This window comes from Orycteropus afer, unplaced genomic scaffold (assembly GCF_000298275.1).
Source record: "Orycteropus afer afer isolate SDZICR_OR568_19922 unplaced genomic scaffold, OryAfe1.0 scaffold00087, whole genome shotgun sequence".
Classification (NCBI taxonomy): domain Eukaryota; kingdom Metazoa; phylum Chordata; class Mammalia; order Tubulidentata; family Orycteropodidae; genus Orycteropus; species Orycteropus afer.
In genome coordinates, this window is record NW_006921674.1 from 3,249,920 (window position 1) to 3,268,910 (window position 18,991).

General features: G+C 37.5%; 1 protein-coding gene across 1 annotated transcript in view; it reads left to right on the forward strand.

The window, feature by feature from the left end:
* Positions 1-16,161, forward strand: part of KLHL32 (kelch like family member 32) — a 215,735-nt gene extending 199,574 nt beyond the window's left edge. Inside the window, exons 7-10 of the mRNA XM_007942251.2 lie at positions 1,123-1,181; positions 4,373-4,565; positions 6,528-6,622; positions 16,000-16,161. Of these exons, the coding sequence (XP_007940442.1) occupies positions 1,123-1,181; positions 4,373-4,565; positions 6,528-6,622; positions 16,000-16,161 (509 nt within the window). The remainder of the gene's footprint in view (positions 1-1,122; positions 1,182-4,372; positions 4,566-6,527; positions 6,623-15,999) is intronic.
* The last annotated feature ends 2,830 nt before the right edge of the window (positions 16,162-18,991 follow it).

Consider the following 18,991-nt stretch of genomic DNA (forward strand, 5'->3'; position numbering starts at 1 on the left):
AAACGGTTTTTTCCATCTGATGGTAAAAATTAAAGTACAATGAATAATTTCTAGATTTTATAGTTCTCAGTAAAACCAAACATGAAAAGAAGTATGAGCACAGGTGAGTGGTCTAGGCTAAGCTGAAGGTCTTAAGTTTCTCAGATCTAAGCAATTGTCAAGAAGGCTTAACCAACATTGACTACAATAACAACTGCACTGGAGAACTCTCAATCTGTGCTGTCCAATATGGTGGCCATACTGTGGTTTACTGAGAACTTGAAATGTGGCTAAACTGGATTGAGATACGCCCATCTCAAATACACACTGGATTTCAGAAATTTACTATAGAAAATAGAATACAAGATATCTAAAATATTTTTAATATTGATTTCATGTTGAATGATACTATTTTGGCAATACTGAGTTAAATAAAATGTATTATTATTTAATTTTACTGTTTTGCCTTTTAATGTACCTACTGGAAAGTACATATGTGACTTGTATTTGTGGCTCTTGTTATCTTCTATCAGGCATCACTGCTCTAGATTCCATTTGATAAGTAATACCTTTTCTTAGATATGGCACTTCCAAGAAGATATCAAGCTGTCTATCACAGGGTTAGTGTACAGAAGGCTAGAGCTGTAAAACTGACAAATTAGATGAGGACAAGAATTTTCCACATACCTACGTCACTGGCAAAAACTGTATAGAGACTTGTCTGTATATATTGGGTCCCCAACTGACCCCTCCTTTTGTCCCTATATTTTGTCTCTCTGACCCTGCAGATCACTTTGCCAGAATTGGAGCTTCTTAGTAATCTCTTCATACTTGTTGCTTGCTCTCAAATGGATTGCTTCTGACATGTTTCTTGAAAATAAAACCGTTTTAACAGTAAGCTTAATTACATCATAGGTTCACCAGGAGGGTAGACAAACAGCTCCTCAGCAGTAGCTAATTTTCCTTTAACTGTATCTCATTCTTATGTTGTTGTTGTTGTTGTTATGTGCCATCGAGTCGGACCTGACTCATGGTGACCCCTCCCTGGGTTTCCGAGGCAGTATCACTACGGAAGTCATTCTTGGGTGGAAATATCCTATTTCTTATTCATGAGAAGCTTTAACACATGTTCATCCATTACAGGTGGAGTAACTAACACGGCACAATATCAGAACAGACTAATGGTATATGAACCTAACCAGGTAAGAATCATATAAGAAAAGCTCATCACTTTAATTAAAATGAATTTTAAAAGATTTCCACAGTAATTAGTCATTGGAATACCACGTCCATACGTAGTGCAAATGCATCTTAAGTGTCTATAGAGAAAAGGAAGCATCTGGATAAATTGGTTTATGGTTGTTGTTTTTTTTTTTTTAACCTGCAAAATTTCAGCTCCTCTAGTTTTATGCTTAACACAATGTTAATTAAGTCTTTCAGAGTTTTACCTGATGTAGAAAACAAGGGAAAATACATTGATGAGTTTAAATGCCCTTCATCCGCATACTTCAAATGGCTATTCATGTATAGAAGCCTTTGAAGAAATGATTTTGATTGTCCTGTTGCTATGTCCTTCTAGAGGGTGTGTCATTCTTGAAGGGGAACATGCTCAGGGTTTCCTTATTCCCAAGTGTAGAGCAGCACATAGGAGAAGTCCAAGTAGAAGTGTCTGAAGAGTTTGAGGAAGTTTTCACCTAACAGCTGGGGCCTGCACGGGAACCATTATGAAGATGCCCCTTTTTTTGGTCAACTTCTCATGAACATTTAATATTTTTTTTCCCCCAAAAGGAGAAATATTTTTAAATCTTCTTTCTTTCTCCAAAACATCAGTGACCTTGGCAAATGTCTACTGAATTTTGCTATTGCTATGATTTTGGCAATGTAAATATTTTTAATGATTTTGAAAATGTTCCAAAATGGCTTGACTTGAGGAGTTTAATATTCATCAGCTGACATGGTGGGACATGAAACAACAAGTTGTCTTTGATAGTCCGAGTCAGGATTAGCCACCAAATACGTGCCAAGAATGACCTTAGTCTATTTGGTATCTTTTTTGTTTAACAGTTACTTGATTCAGAATTAAAGAAAGCATTTCTCCCTTTGCAAATGTTTTTCCTGGTGTTGTTAGAAGCTGTAGATGTCAGGGACCACATAGCCAAGGGTCAGCTGTCCCAAGAGGGATCATTAATTGCAGTTGCTCAAGCTTGGTGCACATGTGGTTAAAAGGAGGAAGGTGTTAACGTTTTCTCGAGTGAGTTCTGTTTCATGTTTGTACACATATGATCTTTTTAAAAATTCTGCTGGCATATTGTTTACGGTGGGTACTAGCAAACATCACATCTGCTTGCTTCTTGCTCAGAATTTCAATAACTCTATCATTCAGCCCTGGTGCTTATTTCTCTTTTCGGCCTTTGTGGAGAGTCGATAATGCCTGCCATCTGCCACAGAGCACATCACTACCTGCCAACAGGCAGACTGCAGTGACCTCTGCTTCCCCACCACTGATTAGTATTCACACGCTAGCTTATTAGGAACGACCCCACCAGGTCTCTCTGTTTCTTTGCCTTTGCAGTGGTTGGCGGGTCACCTGGTAGGCACTGCAGTGAAGGAAGCTAAAGATATAATCAGGGGATGCAGGCAGGCTTTGCAAACCAGATGGCATCCATAGTCCGTGGCAAGGGAACGGACACTAATGTAAACATTGATTCCCAATACTATACTGGGTTACCTCATAGAAAACACCTAAAGAAAGTGTCATCATAGTTTTGAGTTAAATTCATTCATGTGTAACAAATGAACAGTATTTCTTAGCAAAACATCTGAAAGCAAGGCTTGGCTATTTTATTAAAGAAGATAATTGATTGGAAGGTAGTTCTTATTATGACATGTTCAAAAAAGAGAAGCAGATACATCAAAGCCTTTCAGATTGTACAAACCACTTTCTTTTTGCGGATGTATCTTTACAAGAGAAATTAGAAACAAGCCAGTAGATATGCCTAGAGTGGATGAAGTAGTATTTATAGGACACGTGGGTTTTTGGCTTCTTTCTCTAAAACTTTGTGAACTGGTGAAATTCTATTTATTCAGAACATACAATTTTTCTGGATGAAATCCAAAGTTTTTATGGCAAAATGGCATCTGGGTTCTTTCTGTATGCTTAGTGTCTATGTAGAAAGGAAATGGTTAGGTTTGTTTACTTGTCGGTTACTTCCAAAAACGAAACCAAACTCACTGCCATCAAGTCAATTCCAGCTCATAGCAACTCCCTCTGGGTTTCTGAGGTAGTAAATCTTTACGGATGTAGATTGCCCGGTCTTCCTTCCGTGGAGTAGCTGGTGGGTTTGACCCGCCAACCTTCTGGTTAGCAGTCAAATACCTTAGGCACTATGCCAATTAAAGTCATAGTAGATTTTCATCAAAATTTGCATTTTATGTTTCATTTTAAATAGGAGGCATATTTCAAGGTGGGTTGAGCTTGCCCTTCTCATTATTCAGAGTGGCCTAGGACCAAATATTGGAGGTATACCATTCCCTAAAGTTCTCATATGAAACAGACTTCTATCAAAACAAATGTGTCTCTAGAAATCACTTTACCCAATTTTCCATAAGATGTGATTGTAAATATGTTGAAGGAGGTTGTGATACTAATATAGTTTGAGAGGTTTGTTACTGAACCAAATCTTAGCTCTTCTACTGACCACATGAGGTCAATTTTGGAAAAAACACAGAGCCAACTCACCCTACCTTGTTTAGGATAGCCTTGGATAGCCAGTGATTAGCATCATAATAGCTTTTTAAAACATTTATTATTGATTTATTATGTGCTAGGCATTATTCCAAATAAATTATGTGTGTTTTCTCATTTAGTCTTCACTATAGCCCACTCAGGTAGGTATTATTCCCATCTTAAAGATGAGGAAACAGGCACCGAGGGGTTAAGTAAATTGCTCAAGGCCACACATAGGCTATAAACCTAGGCATTCTGGATCCAAAGGCTGCTTTCTTAATTACTACACCATTGTACATGGTATAGCTATTTATGGGTTTTTACTCTTAGGTAATTTGCATGAATAAGATCTCTGAATTGTGAGATAGCCACTATGCAAATTTCTATATTCTCATATGTTCCTCTTATAAAATGCAAACTATTCTATAAAATGTAACCCAAACAAGAGGAAATGCCTTTTAGTAAATTGCAAAATAGAGTTGGAATATGTGGTTCTCCTGCACGACTTCATATAAGAAGTTGATACTTTTCAATGAATATAATCAGCATTCAAATAGAATATTTAATTGGTAAACATTAAGATCTCCTATACCAATGAGTTGTCCACTGCTATTTTCTTCGTGGAGTTTCCCTTCTGATAGAATTCACCTTAATTTCCTTTTTCAGAATAAGTGGATAAGCCGCAGCCCTATGCTGCAAAGACGGGTTTACCATTCCATGGCTGCTGTCCAAAGGAAGCTTTACGTTCTTGGAGGCAATGACCTAGACTACAATAATGACCGGATCCTTGTGCGACATATAGATTCTTATAACATAGACACTGACCAGTGGACACGCTGTAATTTCAACCTGTTGACTGGCAAGTACCTTTTATTAAATAAATTGGGAAAAGCAGAGATTCAAGAACTTGCCAAACTTATTTTCTCAGATGTGTTCTTCTTTAGCGAATCTCTAAATATGAAGTCTATGGTGATAAAGGAGTCTCTGGGTTGTGCAAATGGTTATTGTGCTTGGCCACTAACCGAAAGGTTGGAGGTTAGAGGCCACCAAGAGTTGCCTCACGAGAAAGAGCTGGTGACCCGCTTCCAAAAAGTTCGCCATTGAAAACTCAGAGAGCGCAGTCCTACTTTGAAACATACAGGGTTGCCAGGAGTCAGAATCAACTGGATGGTAACTGGATGGTGATAAAACAATTTGCCTTTATTAACCAGAAAGATATGCACTAATTATCCCATAGCAACATGACTCATTCAGGTGTCTGAGCAGCTAGTGTTTCTCAGGGCCTGTAATACCTTTTGTGCATGTTCACATGTGACTAAGAAAAGGCTGTTATCATTGATCAGTATTCACATAGGAACTTTAATACCAACAGGAGGAATCAGAGGCTGAAGGAGTTAATAACCGTTTACAGAAGCAATGTAGTTTTGACTTCTCAGTGCTTTTAGTCCTGTTTCATTTCCTATGAGTTCAGAAGTTTAGGAAATGGGTCTTCCTATTTGTCAGTGTTCAGTATTGTTTCTGACTGTATTCTCCTAAAAACTAAACCTCAGAGTGGCTCTATGCACAGGTATTCACAGCATTTCTGGTCACACATAATCCATCTGAGCATTGCCACAGTGCATCACCATGTATGGAACCCAGGCCACTCAACCTTGCCCGCATACCAAAGGCAATAAAAGAAAAGCAGGGAACTGTTTACCCCTGGTGTTTCTTTATGGAACTGAAAACTTTCTCTCCCTTTGCCAGCTTATATTAATATGGGCAAGTGATTAGATCCCTTCCAGGCTGTTCTACTAATAGGAAAATCACAAACTCAAAAAGGTGGTTTGGATTAGTTTCTGAAGACATTTTAATATGCTGAGTGGGCACTTGATCCTCGCAGCTGCTGGGGGCAGGCAGCCTTGGGAGCACAACTGATGTGAGATGCTTAGATGCTTTATGTTGAGTTCCTGTTTTGCAAAAGGATTTTTGAGGCCTGCCTATGAGCACATAACTCTCTCCAGGTTACCGTGTACTTCCTTAGTCTCCTCCCCAACCCCTCCCTTGCCGTCCCTGTGGTTTTGCCTGCTATAGGATCCAGCTTATTTATAACCCCAGTCAATCCTGTGTCAGCCCATCAATAAAAAGAGACGCTCTCACTCTCTGATGGCCTCCAGGGAAGAATAGGTGGTAGTGAGTTATTCTATCTTCTTTTTGAAATGGGAGGGGGTGCGTTTCATCATTTTCATGTGTCAATATCTAGGGATTATCCAGGCTGGTCCCAGCTCAAGAATTTTAATACAGTCTTAAAACTGTTGTGTATGTAAAGAAAGGAAGGGTAGGAACTTTATCAATCTTTTCTGCCATTTATCTTCATTTGGGGCAAGCTAGGGACATGGCTATTCTCTTGGCTTCTTGGGGTTGCAGCTGATACTTTACAAATGTAAGCACTGCCTTAAAAGCTTTTGGAGATACAGGAGGTGTTTTTCATTTCTGAAATATACCCTATTACCACCACTATAAATGAATGGCATATAATACAGTTTCAAACTCTTAGTTCTATATTGCTCATTTATTATTGCTGTATTTAATGCTGTATTTACCAACTTGGCTAATAAGTGTTTTGGCCTGGTTGGACTCAACGCAGATTCTTCCTTTGGGAAATAGTGGTTGACTGTTCTTTGGGAGTACTGGGAGGCAGTGATTCACTGCTGCGGAAATCTCAATGAATATACAAGTGTGCCACAGGAGGAAATCGTATCCCTCAGTGGCAAAGGGGTTAATTAAAACATGCAGGAGAATGGATTAAAAAAAAAATTATACTTAATTCTCTTTACTTTAGGCCAAAATGAATCTGGTGTTGCTGTCCATAATGGGAGAATATATTTAGTTGGAGGATATTCAATTTGGACAAATGAGCCTCTGGCTTGTATCCAGGTGAGTGGTTGAAGTTCCTTTTGAAGTTTGTTCAAGTGGTTCAGGGGTACTTGTTGCCACGCTGCCAGTGAAGGGAAAGATATTTACATGCAGAAAGAGGGTCGAGCTTTTTGTGTGTGTGCGTGCAGCTGTTCAGCTGCTGAACTTCATTCTGTGTCCTAAACATGATGTCCAGCAGAAATGAGCGAGCCCTATTGAAAATAAAGATGGAATGAGCTTTGAAAATATGTAATATATACTGGAAATGTGGAAAGTAGGATACCTTTGTTTCTTAACTCAAAATAATCTAGAAATATTTGGTAATACTTCCTTTACACCTTCAAAAATTTTCAAATACCTCCTTTCCACTCCATTGCCTTATTATTTTCTATGTCACAGTTGATTTGACTGCTACCCAGAAGGCTGGTGGTTCAAACCCACCAGCCACTCCTCGGAAGGAAGGTTGGGCAATCTACTTCCACAGTGATACTGCCTCAGAAACCCAAGGAGGGGTAGCTATGAGTCAGATTTGACTTGATAGCAGTGAGTTTGGTTGTTTTTTATAAAGGTCACCTACAAAATTGTTCTTCCTTCTGATCTGGGCTGGAGCAGTGTGGTTTATGGTTGGTCTGATAGGAACAGACTCTGTTTTATAGAATACTCCTGGTATATCAGCTTGAAAACAGCCCAAGCTGGGCCATTTGCTAGCTGGGCCTTTCATAACAGCAGTAGCTTTTACTGAAATACATATCCAAAGTATTATTATGATTATTATTTTTACAATTCTTATCATAGTTATTTTCCTATTGCACATGTTCTCTGATAACATGATTATTGATATATTAGCCCTGAACTTTCTCTTGACCTCCAGAAAAATAGCTCTCCATAACTACTCAACTAATTACTTTGTGGAAGATTTTTAAAAACTGCTTCAATTTTTTTTTTTCTATTGTGGTAAATATGTATGTAACAAAACAATTCCCATTTCAACATTCTTTATATATACGATTCATTATGTTTATCATGTTGTTCATTCATCACCATTATAAGTTTCCAAGTTTCTCCATTATCCTTACCAGAAGTTCAGTGTTCCTTAAGTAATGACTCCTTGTTTTGGTTACCTAGTACCACTCCAACAGAAATACCACAAATGGGATGGCTTGAACAAACAAGAGTTTATTCTCTTACAATTTTGGAGGCTTTAAGTCTCAGTTCAAAGTGCCAGGCTCTAGGAGCTGGATCAAAGCCCCTTAGCCTTGGGCTTTATCTCTGCCTCCTGCTCCCGGCCCACTGAGGCTGGAGGCTTTTCTTCACTGAGACAGCTGCTGGCTGCTGAGGCTGACAAACCCAAGGTTGACAAATGAAAAGGCACAGTCCTTACCTTACCAAACCTTATGTTACCAAACCACACAGCAGGCCATTAATTCAAGTTTATTGAAAGTCCCAAAATTGGCAGAGCATGGCAGGCTACTGAATGAAGACTTGACTACATGCAGGGTTGAAAGTGTGCCAAAAAGCTGGAGACCTTCCTCAAAGTTCCTTCTTCTATACTGGAAGTAGCCCACATCCCTAAAGCAGCTACTTAGCTGCTCCAGTAGATTCCACCATGGAGTTAATTACCAGTCTCACCATGGGGAATAACTACATCCAGCTGCCCAGCCACTCAACCAGGGCCAGCCAAGTTGACACACAACTTAACCACCATACTTCTTCTTTCCTCCTCCCTTCCACCCACTCCAGGTAACCATTAATAAACTTTGCTCATTATTCACTTGCCTATTCTAGGTATTTCATATAAGTGGGGCTGTACAATATTTGTTCTTTTGATTTCACTCAGTGGGAGCTCTGGTAGCATAGTGGCTAAGGTACTTGACTGCTAACCAGAAGGCTGGCGGTTCAAACCCACCAGCCACTCCTCAGAAGGAAGATGGGGCAATCTACTTCTGTAGTGATACTGCCTCGGAAACCCAAGAAGGGGTTGCTATGAGTCGGGTCCAACTAGATGGCACACAACAACAACAATGTTTTCAAGGTTGATCTATGTTGTAGCATGTTTGGGACTCCATTTCTCTTCATGGTCAAGCAGTACTCCATTATATATATATATATCACATTTTGTTATCCATTCATCATCTGTTGATGTACACTTAGGTTGTTATCATCCTTTGACTATTGTGAATATGCTGCAGTGAACATTGGTGTACATGTTCAATATCTTTAATAGTTGTGGGACTACTGAATCTTTCTATTTCTTCTGTAGTCACATCTCCTTTTTTTTTCCTAGAAACTTTTCTTTATCGTCTAAATTTTAAAAATTGTTAGCACATAGTTATTTTGTTATTTTTAGTTATATTCCCCTTTACATTTATAATATTATTTCTCTTTTCTTCTCTTGCTTAGTCTTGCTAGAGGTATGCTGGGGAGATTTTAACATACTCCTATAACTAAAAAAGACCAAACAGGAAAAAAAAAATATATCAGCAATGGTAGGGAAAATTCGAAAAACAATAAATTTGTCATCTAGGAACTCTGTGATCTCTAACTACAATGCAATTAAGTTATAATTTAACAAAAAGTTAAATAAACCCCTATATATTTGTAGATAACAAAACACACTGCTAAATAACTCATGGATTAAAGAAGTCATAAGGGAAATTTAAAATACAGGCATACCTCAGAGATATTGCAGGTTTAGTTACAGACCACTTCAATAAAGAAAATAGTACAATAAAGCAAGTCACATGAATTTTTTGGTTTCCCAGTGCATATAAAAGTTTCCAAGGCAGTATCTCTATGGAAGTTGATTCCCCAGTCTTCCTTCTGAGGAGTGACTGGTGGGTTTGAACAGCTAGCCTTCTGGTCAGCAGTCAAATGTCTTAGGCACTATGCCACCTGTCTTTTGGATAACAATATGTGAGCAAACTGTTTTCTCTCTGGGAGTTCTTCTAGTCCTTATCCAAGCATATATTTAGCAGTCTTCATAGCCATTTAGGTTTCTTTCTTTTTCTTTTTTTTTTTTTTTACTCTTTAGTATAGGTAAAACACTAACTGGGTGACAGCTAAGGAACTCTGATGGTGCAATGGATAAGGCATTTGACTGCTAACCAGAAGACTGATGGGTAAAACCTACCAGCTACTCTTTGGGAGGAAGATGAGGCAATCTACTTCTGTAAAGATTTACAGCCTTGGAAACCCAGTGGGGTTTGCTATGAGTCAGAATCCACTCAATGGCAGAGGGTGGGTGGGTGGGCAGGTGACAGCTAGTGCTCTGCAATATGGAAACATTAATTTTTAAGTAGCTTTGAGATCCTTCATTTGACCACTTACAGATTTGAAATTTCTTGAGTTTATCATGAAGTAAATGCAAATTTAAAATGATTATGGATATCTTTCTACTAATTTTAACATCAAATTAGCTCAAGGAATATAAAATAAGAAGTCATAACATAATGAGAATATAAAAGAAAACTGTCTAACTTATACATAAAATATTTCGATCATAATGCTGCCAGTTCAAAACTTCTACAATGTCCTATTTTGGAAGTCTTGAAAGTTAGCTTGTAAGATAATTTTTTTTTTTTTTTTATTAAAGTTACTTCATAATCATATCATGTCATTTGTCATCAAAAATTTTTCTTTAATTCCTAATTACATCCACTGACTCCTCATGACTTCTGTTACCAAATAAGCAACTCTTGTCTACAAAATATGAAAAGGTGCATGTATATATTTTAAACCATTGAAAGCATTCACAAGTATCCTCAAGATTAACTATGCCACCAGAGCTCCCAAAGGAGAAGATTAAAAAATGTTTTAAACAAACTCTTTTTTGCATTGTTGGAATAAATTTCACCTATGAGATTGGACTGTAAAATAGTCTAATATTTGTTTTTATAAAACTAGCATTATGGGGTAGTTCTATGTTCTGGTAGCCATTTTGATATACACACAATCAGTATTTTTGCACTTTAATCCCTTCATTAGCACACTGGTTCCACAAAGTGCACATAAGTTTGATAAAGGTTTTTACAAGTCCTTTACTGTTAATCTATGTCTACATAAGCATATAGATTTTCACTTAAAGTGATGTTTGGAATAGATGTCTTTATGGATAAAAGTAAAGACTCATTATATATCATACATGTTTTAGTTATAAAAACTGGTTATATCACCATTCATTGTGAACCATGGTTGTGCTATCTCAATATCTTTATTGGTAACTATGGAACTATTTGGGAGCTCTGGTAGCATAGTGCCTAAGGCACTTGACTACTAACCAGAAGGCTGGTGGTTCAAACCCACCAGCCATTCCTCGGAAGGAAGATAGGGCAATCTACTTCCGTAGTGATACTGCCTTGGAAACTCAAGGAGGGGTCGCTATGAGTCGGGTCCAACTCGATGGCACATAACAACAACAATGGAACTATTTAACTTGTTACATTGATGGTTGAGGAGACTAGCCACCATGATCAAAAGCAAGCCCCTTCTATATTACTTGCAGAGAAGATAGATGATGGTAGGCTGGAATAGTCAGTGCTCATGAGAAAATGTTGATTAGACAGTAGAAACTGCTAAGCACAAGACAATAGGTTGAAAAGTACAGAAAGTGTGGTGGGGAAAGTAGTATACATGCTAGATACATCAAAGTTTACATTTTGTCATGTTGTAAGTCACAAATCTATATAATCTTTGGACACTAAGGCCATGGCCAATTAAAACTGGTGAAGGTCATCCTTAAATAGAAATTGGTTCCTTAACATCCAGTATGCCTAAAATAATTTTATTTGTTGTTCTTGAAAATACCAGCCAATAACCTGTCTCATTAGACTGCCCTTTTGGACCATAATGCAGTCTATTTTAACTGTCATGTATAGGATTCCATCACATGGACATGAAACATGTCAGATGCTGAGACAGCTTACTATTTTCTTTCCTGCTATTACTTGGCTTGGCACAGAGTACTTAATCCATCACAAAGACAACCCAAACAAGAGAAAAGATGAGATCATCTTAAATTAATACTTGTTGAAAGTTTGAGATTTGGGCTTGTTAGTAATAAAGATTAGTGGAAAGTATTGGAAATAGATTCCCGACAGAAATGAAGGTGCTATTGTTGGTTTATTGTGCGTGTAAGCAAACACCTGGCATAGAGTTTGACTCTAATCTGGTACGCCATGGATGATGAGGAGCAGGTAGGGGAGCAGCTGTGTAAGTGTGCAAGTGATTAGTCTGTTTCCAGATCACCTCTACTGCTCTTCATTTACTATTATTTCCTTTTGGCTGGAGGATATCCTGCCAAACTGGCATTTCTCCCTAATGCTTTCTTTTTGCCAGTTAACGGGTGTTTTGGAGAAAAACTGCCAACGCTTCCTTTTTCCTGCTCACAGATTAAATACATTACATCAGTTTAACATATGCAGTCTCTGTTGGCCCCGGCAGCCAGACAAAGCTCTCTGGATGATTACCCCAACTGAGATGCTGTCTTCTAAAAATTTATTCCATTAGGGGAAAATATCTCAAATGGCATGAATTCTTTGCTCTTTTTCGGGTTGCATCCTTGAGTTCAAATACTGGCTTCACTACTTAGCAGTCCTATGCCTTTGTGCAAGTCACTTAATTTCTCTCTGTCTCAACTTCCTTCTCTGTAAATCGAAGACAATTAAAAAAAAAACCCAACTCACTGCCATTGTGTCGATTCCAACTCATAGCAACCCTCTTTGGGTTTCTGAGACAATAAATCTTTATGGAAGTAGATTACCCAGCCTTCCTTCCATGGAGTGGCTGGTGGGTTTGAATTGCCAGCCTTCTGGTTAGCAGTCAAATGCCTTAGGTATTATACCACCAGAACTCCTAATCAAAGACAATGCTTAACCCTATATAGTTGTGGTCAATGTTCAATGATTTCTGATTTGCTTTCTATGTTCAATGAAATACTAATCAAAACTCCATTGGGATTTTCCTTTTTCTAGCAGAGTTGAGGCCTGAGACTTAAAGTGTCTCTAGGAAAGTAAACGTGTAAGAATAAATAATATTTTTTTAGAAAAACTGATTGGTGAGATTTTTCTTACCCAGCCAACAGCTACAAATGTGGTATCGCAGGAAGGTACCTGCCTTAGCTATCCAGTGCTGCTGTCACAGCATAGAAGGAACAGCTTCAAAGGATGCACTCTGCTCATGGCTCTTATTTCTTGGTGGTACTGAGGTTCCTTCCTCTCTGCTCTTTTTTCTCTATTATGTCTATAAGCTCCCCTTAGATCTGGGCTGTGACCTGAGTAAGTGTGTTGCATCCCACCCTAATCCTGCCTCATTAATGTAACAAGCATAACCTAATCCTCTTTAACATAACCTAATCCTGCCTCATTAATAATCCACAAGCAGAGATTAGGATTTATGACACATAGGGCAATTACATCAGATCACAAAATGGAGGGCCAACCACACAATACTGGGAATCATGACACATATTTTTTTTTTTGGGGGGGGGGGATGCAGTTCTAATTATGACAATACATAAATGAAGGAAAAAAAAAACCTGGAGAAAACATGTATTTAGCATATGATAGAAACGCTTTACATCTGTAGTAATAGAGTATGTTGTTGTTGTTGTTATGTGCCGTCGAGTCGGACCCAACTCATAGAGACCCCTCCTTGGGTTTCCGAGGCAGTATCACTACGGAAGTAGATTGCCCCATCTTCCTTCCGAGGAGTGGCTGGTGGGATTGAACCGCCAGCCTTCTGGTTAGCAGTCAAGTGCCTTAGGTTCTATGCCACCAGAGCTCCCAGTAATAGAGTATATTGCTCAGTAAATGGTTTGGGACAGCTAAAAGTCTATTTGGAAAAACCAAAAACTTGACCTTTCTTCTATTCTAGACCTTGGTGATTTTCCTCCTTTATGAGCTTGGATCCTAAATCTTGAGGGTCTCTTTAACCTAAAGTAATGCATTATTTATTGCATTTAAAGATTTAAGAGTTAAACACATAGGTGACAGGAGGACATGAGAATGGACAAGATTATTGAAGAGTATCAAGAAGTCTATGGTTGAAACACTGGTGCACACATACATCTAGGATGCAGGTAGAGGAGAGACCAAAGGTAGATAGCCATCAATAGCCTTTAAAAAAAGACCATGAAATTCAAGAAAGGAATGGTTTAAAATGGTGTTGGAGGAAGGCCAAATGAAGAGAGATGATGATGATTTAGGGCTAAAGTCTGATGGGTTTGGCAAATAGGTTATGGGCAGTTTTCCTCAAGAAAAAAATTTTCCTAATAGTAATGATTAAGACAGATTCAGTGAGGTGACAGCAAGCACAGACTACCAGAGAAGCTGTGCCATATAAAGAAAGAGATGGAACTCCAGCTTGCAGAGAGAAGTAACAGGAAAAATTCCCAGAATCAATTGAACTAATGTGGAACCTACTACTAAGCTGTGCTGTGATATTCTGTGTGCCAGACACTGAACTAGATGTCTCTCATTTTCACAGTAAAGCTGCAAGGTCAATGTTTCCTTCATTTTACTAATGGGGAAAATTGGTTGAGAGAGGTTGAATAATTTTCCAGTCACAAAGATACTAAACCACAGGGATTCAAAGTCATCAGTTTGATTCTAATGCTGTGTTCTTCCCACCATACCTTGTCTGTTGGAGATGAGGTTAAAAAGTCATAGTAAAGTTATTGTGTTCAACTAGAGACAAACAATAACCATACTACTTAATAAAAACTTAAGATATTCTTCATATCTTACTTTCAAAAGGAAAAACTGATAAAAGTCTTGTACTCCTAATTATGGCAACATGATAATGTGACCACAGCAGCAATTTTTAACTGCTGGCTACCCATCAGAATCATGTAGGGAGCTTTAAAAAACAAAAACAACAAAAAATGAAGATAATTTTACTCCATTTTGGCATGCTGAATTTGGGAGGCTCAAGACATTTAGGTGGAGCTAGCTTGGAAGTAAGGCTGGGCAATCTATTTCCATAGAGATAATGCCTTGGAAACCCAAGGAGGGTCGCTATAACTCAAATCTGACTCAATGGCATTGCATTGCATTGCATTGCATAGCGTAGCTGGTTTAGCTAGTAGAAAGGAGCCCTGGTGGTGCAGTGGTTAAAGCACTTGGCTACCAAACAAAAAGCTGGCAGTTCAAACCCACTAGGTGCTCTGTGGGAGAAAGATGAGGCAGTCTGCTTCTGCAGAAGCCCTATGGGGCAGTTTTACTCTTTGCTAATGGGTCACTTTAGGTGGGAATTGACTCAGTGGCAGTGGGTTTGATTTTACTTTTAGCTAATACAAAATTGGGTATGTAGGTTTGGGCTTTAGAAGCTAAGCTGGAAAAACATATATATATATATATATATATATATATATACACACACACACATATATATATACACATATACATACATACATACATATACATATCTATTTGTTGTTATTTGCTGTCGAGTCGGCCCTGACTCATAGCGACCCCTCCTCGGGTTTCCGAGGCAGTATCACTACAGAAGTAGGATTGCCCAACCTTCCTTCCGAGGAGTGGCTGGTGGGTTTGAACCGCCAGCCTTCTGCACACACACACACACACATATGAAGAAAGTTGGGCAATCTACTTCCGTAGTGGTACTGCCTCGGAAACCCAAGGAGGGGTCGCTATGAGTCGGGTCCGACTCAACGGCACATAACAACTATATATATATATACACACACAACCTCTGGGAGCAAATAATAAAATCCACTAGCATCCTGTGCTGCCAAACCCCCAAAAGGACCTAATGCTTCCCCTTTACTGTCCTATATAATTCCCTGTTGACTCCTTGGCAAGCCCTTCTCAAAACAGCCTCATCTTGTCTTTTATTGACGTGTAGGATTGAGATTTGTAAGTCAACAATGATGACACTACTTACTTATAGTCTGGGTAAATAATCTAACCAGTGTCAGGCAGTTTTATTAATAATGTTGTCTACCTCATCACTATTCTGAACATCAAAGGACTGTAAATAAACATGTATACGTGTACATGAGGGGCTCTGGTGGCGTAGCGCCTAAGGCATCTGACTGCTAACCAGAAGGCTGGTGGTTCAAACCCACTTCCAGCCACTCCTCGGAAGGGAGACTGAGCAATCTACTTCCAAAGCCATACTACCTTGGAAACCCAAGGAAGGGTTGTTATGAGTTGGATCCAACTCCATGGTAGTGAGTGTTTGAGATGTACATATGTATACACACACAAACATATACAAATGAGGAAGTTAGTATTTCTGATACTATCCTACTGAGGAAAAAAAAAATGTCTAAGTGTGGTCATGGTACATAAGGGAGCTTGTTCAGGGTTCCTTTTATGTTTATACAAGCTGTATTCTGAGCAGTCATCTTTGACATACAGGCTTCTCTTCTCTTGTAGGTACTGGATGTAAGTAGAGAAGGCAAAGAAGAAGTATTCTATGGGCCTACGCTTCCCTTTGCTTCCAATGGAATAGCAGCATGCTTCCTTCCAGCTCCGTATTTCACATGCCCAAACCTTCAGACTCTTCAAGTGCCTCATCATAGGATTGGCACCATCTGAAAAGCCAATACTCTGCTAACATTCATCATGAACAGGAGCAAAAACAAAGGCTTCACTTTGGCTACTGGGCATGATAAGACTCAGTGCTCAATGCTTCCTTGTCTTGTTTTATAGGTCTTTTATTCAGATAAACATTAGCAAAAAATGAACAATTTTCTAAAATATGTTATTAAAAACTCCTGTCACCATTCTCAGTGTACGTCAACATACAGTATGTATGACTTTTATTATGATGTAGTTTAGTGCCAACTTAATGGTTCATCATTGTTCCATGGGTCTTTAGAGCATTCTTCATGTACTTTTTCTAATCAGTGCTGTCTAGGATAAAATGACAGTAAGGCAATTTATTTCACACTAAGAGCATCAATGGTCTAAAAAATATATATATATATATATATATATAAAATCTCACTACTTAATCCCTTCACTACTTCAACCCAGGTTCATAATTTTTCTTTTTAAAATTTAACATTATTCATCCTCACTCAGTAGAGACTCAGCATTATGGCATAATAAATTTTTAAATCTCATATTTTATTCAAGGTGATACAAATAATAGCAGTACACTAGAAAAGCAGTTGGAATACCCAGATTTTTCACCTTGGTTATTCTGTGACTTTGGGTCTGAGCTTAACTTTTCAAGTTTTCTCACTGTTTAAGGAACACAATTATTGATTCCTATCTTAATTCAGAAGAATGTTGTGGGGATTAGGCAGATGCTCTGAAGTGTGTAGCCTAAGAAAAAAATCTAACTCAAACTACGAGGTATCTTACTGTTTTTGGAACCATGTAAATGAGCATGGAAGTTATTTTTGAAGTTTAAAGATTACTATGTAGAACTTGGAAAACATGCTAAGGGATAAATGATTCACAGATACACTAATTACGAAAAAGGGAGTTTACCAAAGCCAATTATCCCTAAATTTGTACAAATCCTTGCCTTGAGTAATAATTCTCAAACATTTTATTTACAAACATTTAGTGGAAAATGACATTTTAAACTCAAAAAAATTAGATTGTACCAAATATGTTACAATAAAGTACTTTCACATACTTTTAAACCTAGACTTGGCAGTTCTAATAAGTTCTCCACTTTGTTAAAGGTTATGTCAATCTTCAGCACTTTGGGATTCTTCTCCATCACCAATACATATTTTATTACTAGCACTTTTAATAATGCATACAAATTCTTTAGGCTAGGTTTTCAGATTTGCTTGTCTACAACAACAAAAAATAAACCTCAATGATCACGTTTGAATGTAAATTCAACAAGTATGTGAGTTTTTATTTTTTTCCTAAATCTTGTAAGGATCTAAGTCATCTTTATTAAAAGAAAAACTTTACTGTTTTTTTTCCCCTTGCCAAAATTTAATCATCTAGCACTCCTTATTTTTTATAGGAAACTCATTTCATTTTAGTAATCAAAAGTGAATGAAAAAAAAAAGTCTTTTTTTATCCTAAATACAAAAGTCACTACAACTTTAAATATTGTTATGTTACAGGATACCTAAAACATTAATTTTTAAACATGTTTAACTTCTGGTTATTCAGGAAAAAGGGCAAGAAGGGAAATCTGGAGATAATGAAATAAAGAATAGAAATTTAGTAAGGATAAAAGTAAAATAAAAAAACAGGAATTTAGACAAACTTTAAGGTATTCGAATAGTTTAGAACAAGAAAACTGATACTGGTAACTGATACTCAGAATGATAACAGAAAGCCTTTCTAAAAGGTTTCAGCCATCTAAGCTAAATGTTAAAAATGCCTTCCACCAAGTCAAGAAAACAGACACCAGCACTTCAGGGATCTTTTCAAGGAGCTTAAGCAAAAAGTTGATTTCAAGTTTACTCACATTTCAGCTTAGAACATGAATTTTCCCACTACCTGTTTTACATTATAAAATCATTAAAATCCATTTGTAGTCCCAGACTTCTTGTCCAGTGAATGGAAGGGAGGTTGCCTAAAAATAACCTTGCCTGACTGATATAAAGGGAAGACAATATAAAACTACTCTTGATTATTTCTGAATAGATTTCTAACTACGCCCATAATACAAATCAGATATATTTTCGAATCCCTCCTTGGTGATCTTTATAGTGTATTATTTGCTGTTTAAGTATTATAGAATTGAATTCAGAATTTTAAAAAGTTATGCATAGTTTTCTAAAACCATCCTTTACAGCAGTACCCAAACAGCAGCATGAAAAGTACATTTCTTCCCTAAAAACAAAAACTTAAACTACTTTCCTGTTATCAACAATAAGAGAAAATAAGAAAAATCTCGATAACTTTGTTGACTAAGCACAATCCTATTGAACCTGTTCAAAAATATATTTCCCATGTAAGTGAACTGCCTGTAGTGAGTCATCTACTATTTTTACTCTTCAAAATTAAGGGTAATACTGTGTTTGTATTTATTAGATTGCTTTGAATTTCTATATGATGAGCATAAGACTTCCAAATACTTAAAGATCATTTCAAGATTTTACTTCATAAATAAGAAAACAAAAAGCAGCACCACATAGATATTAGCAGAATATTCCTTCTGTGGGAGGAAAAGGCAGCAAATACATGAACCTCTACAATGATCTGTAAGTAAAATGCAATAAAATTCCTTAGACCCTTAATAACAAAATGTCAACTGGGTTATGATTATGGTACCACTTAGACTTTTTCTCTTCATGTATTTTTTAAAAAAATTTATTTATTTTTATTTTTTATTGTGATTTGGGTGAAGATTTACAGAGCAAATTCACTTTCCATACAGCAGTTTATATATACTTTCTCCCATGACATTCACCACAGTTTACCACAATGCAACAGCTCCCCT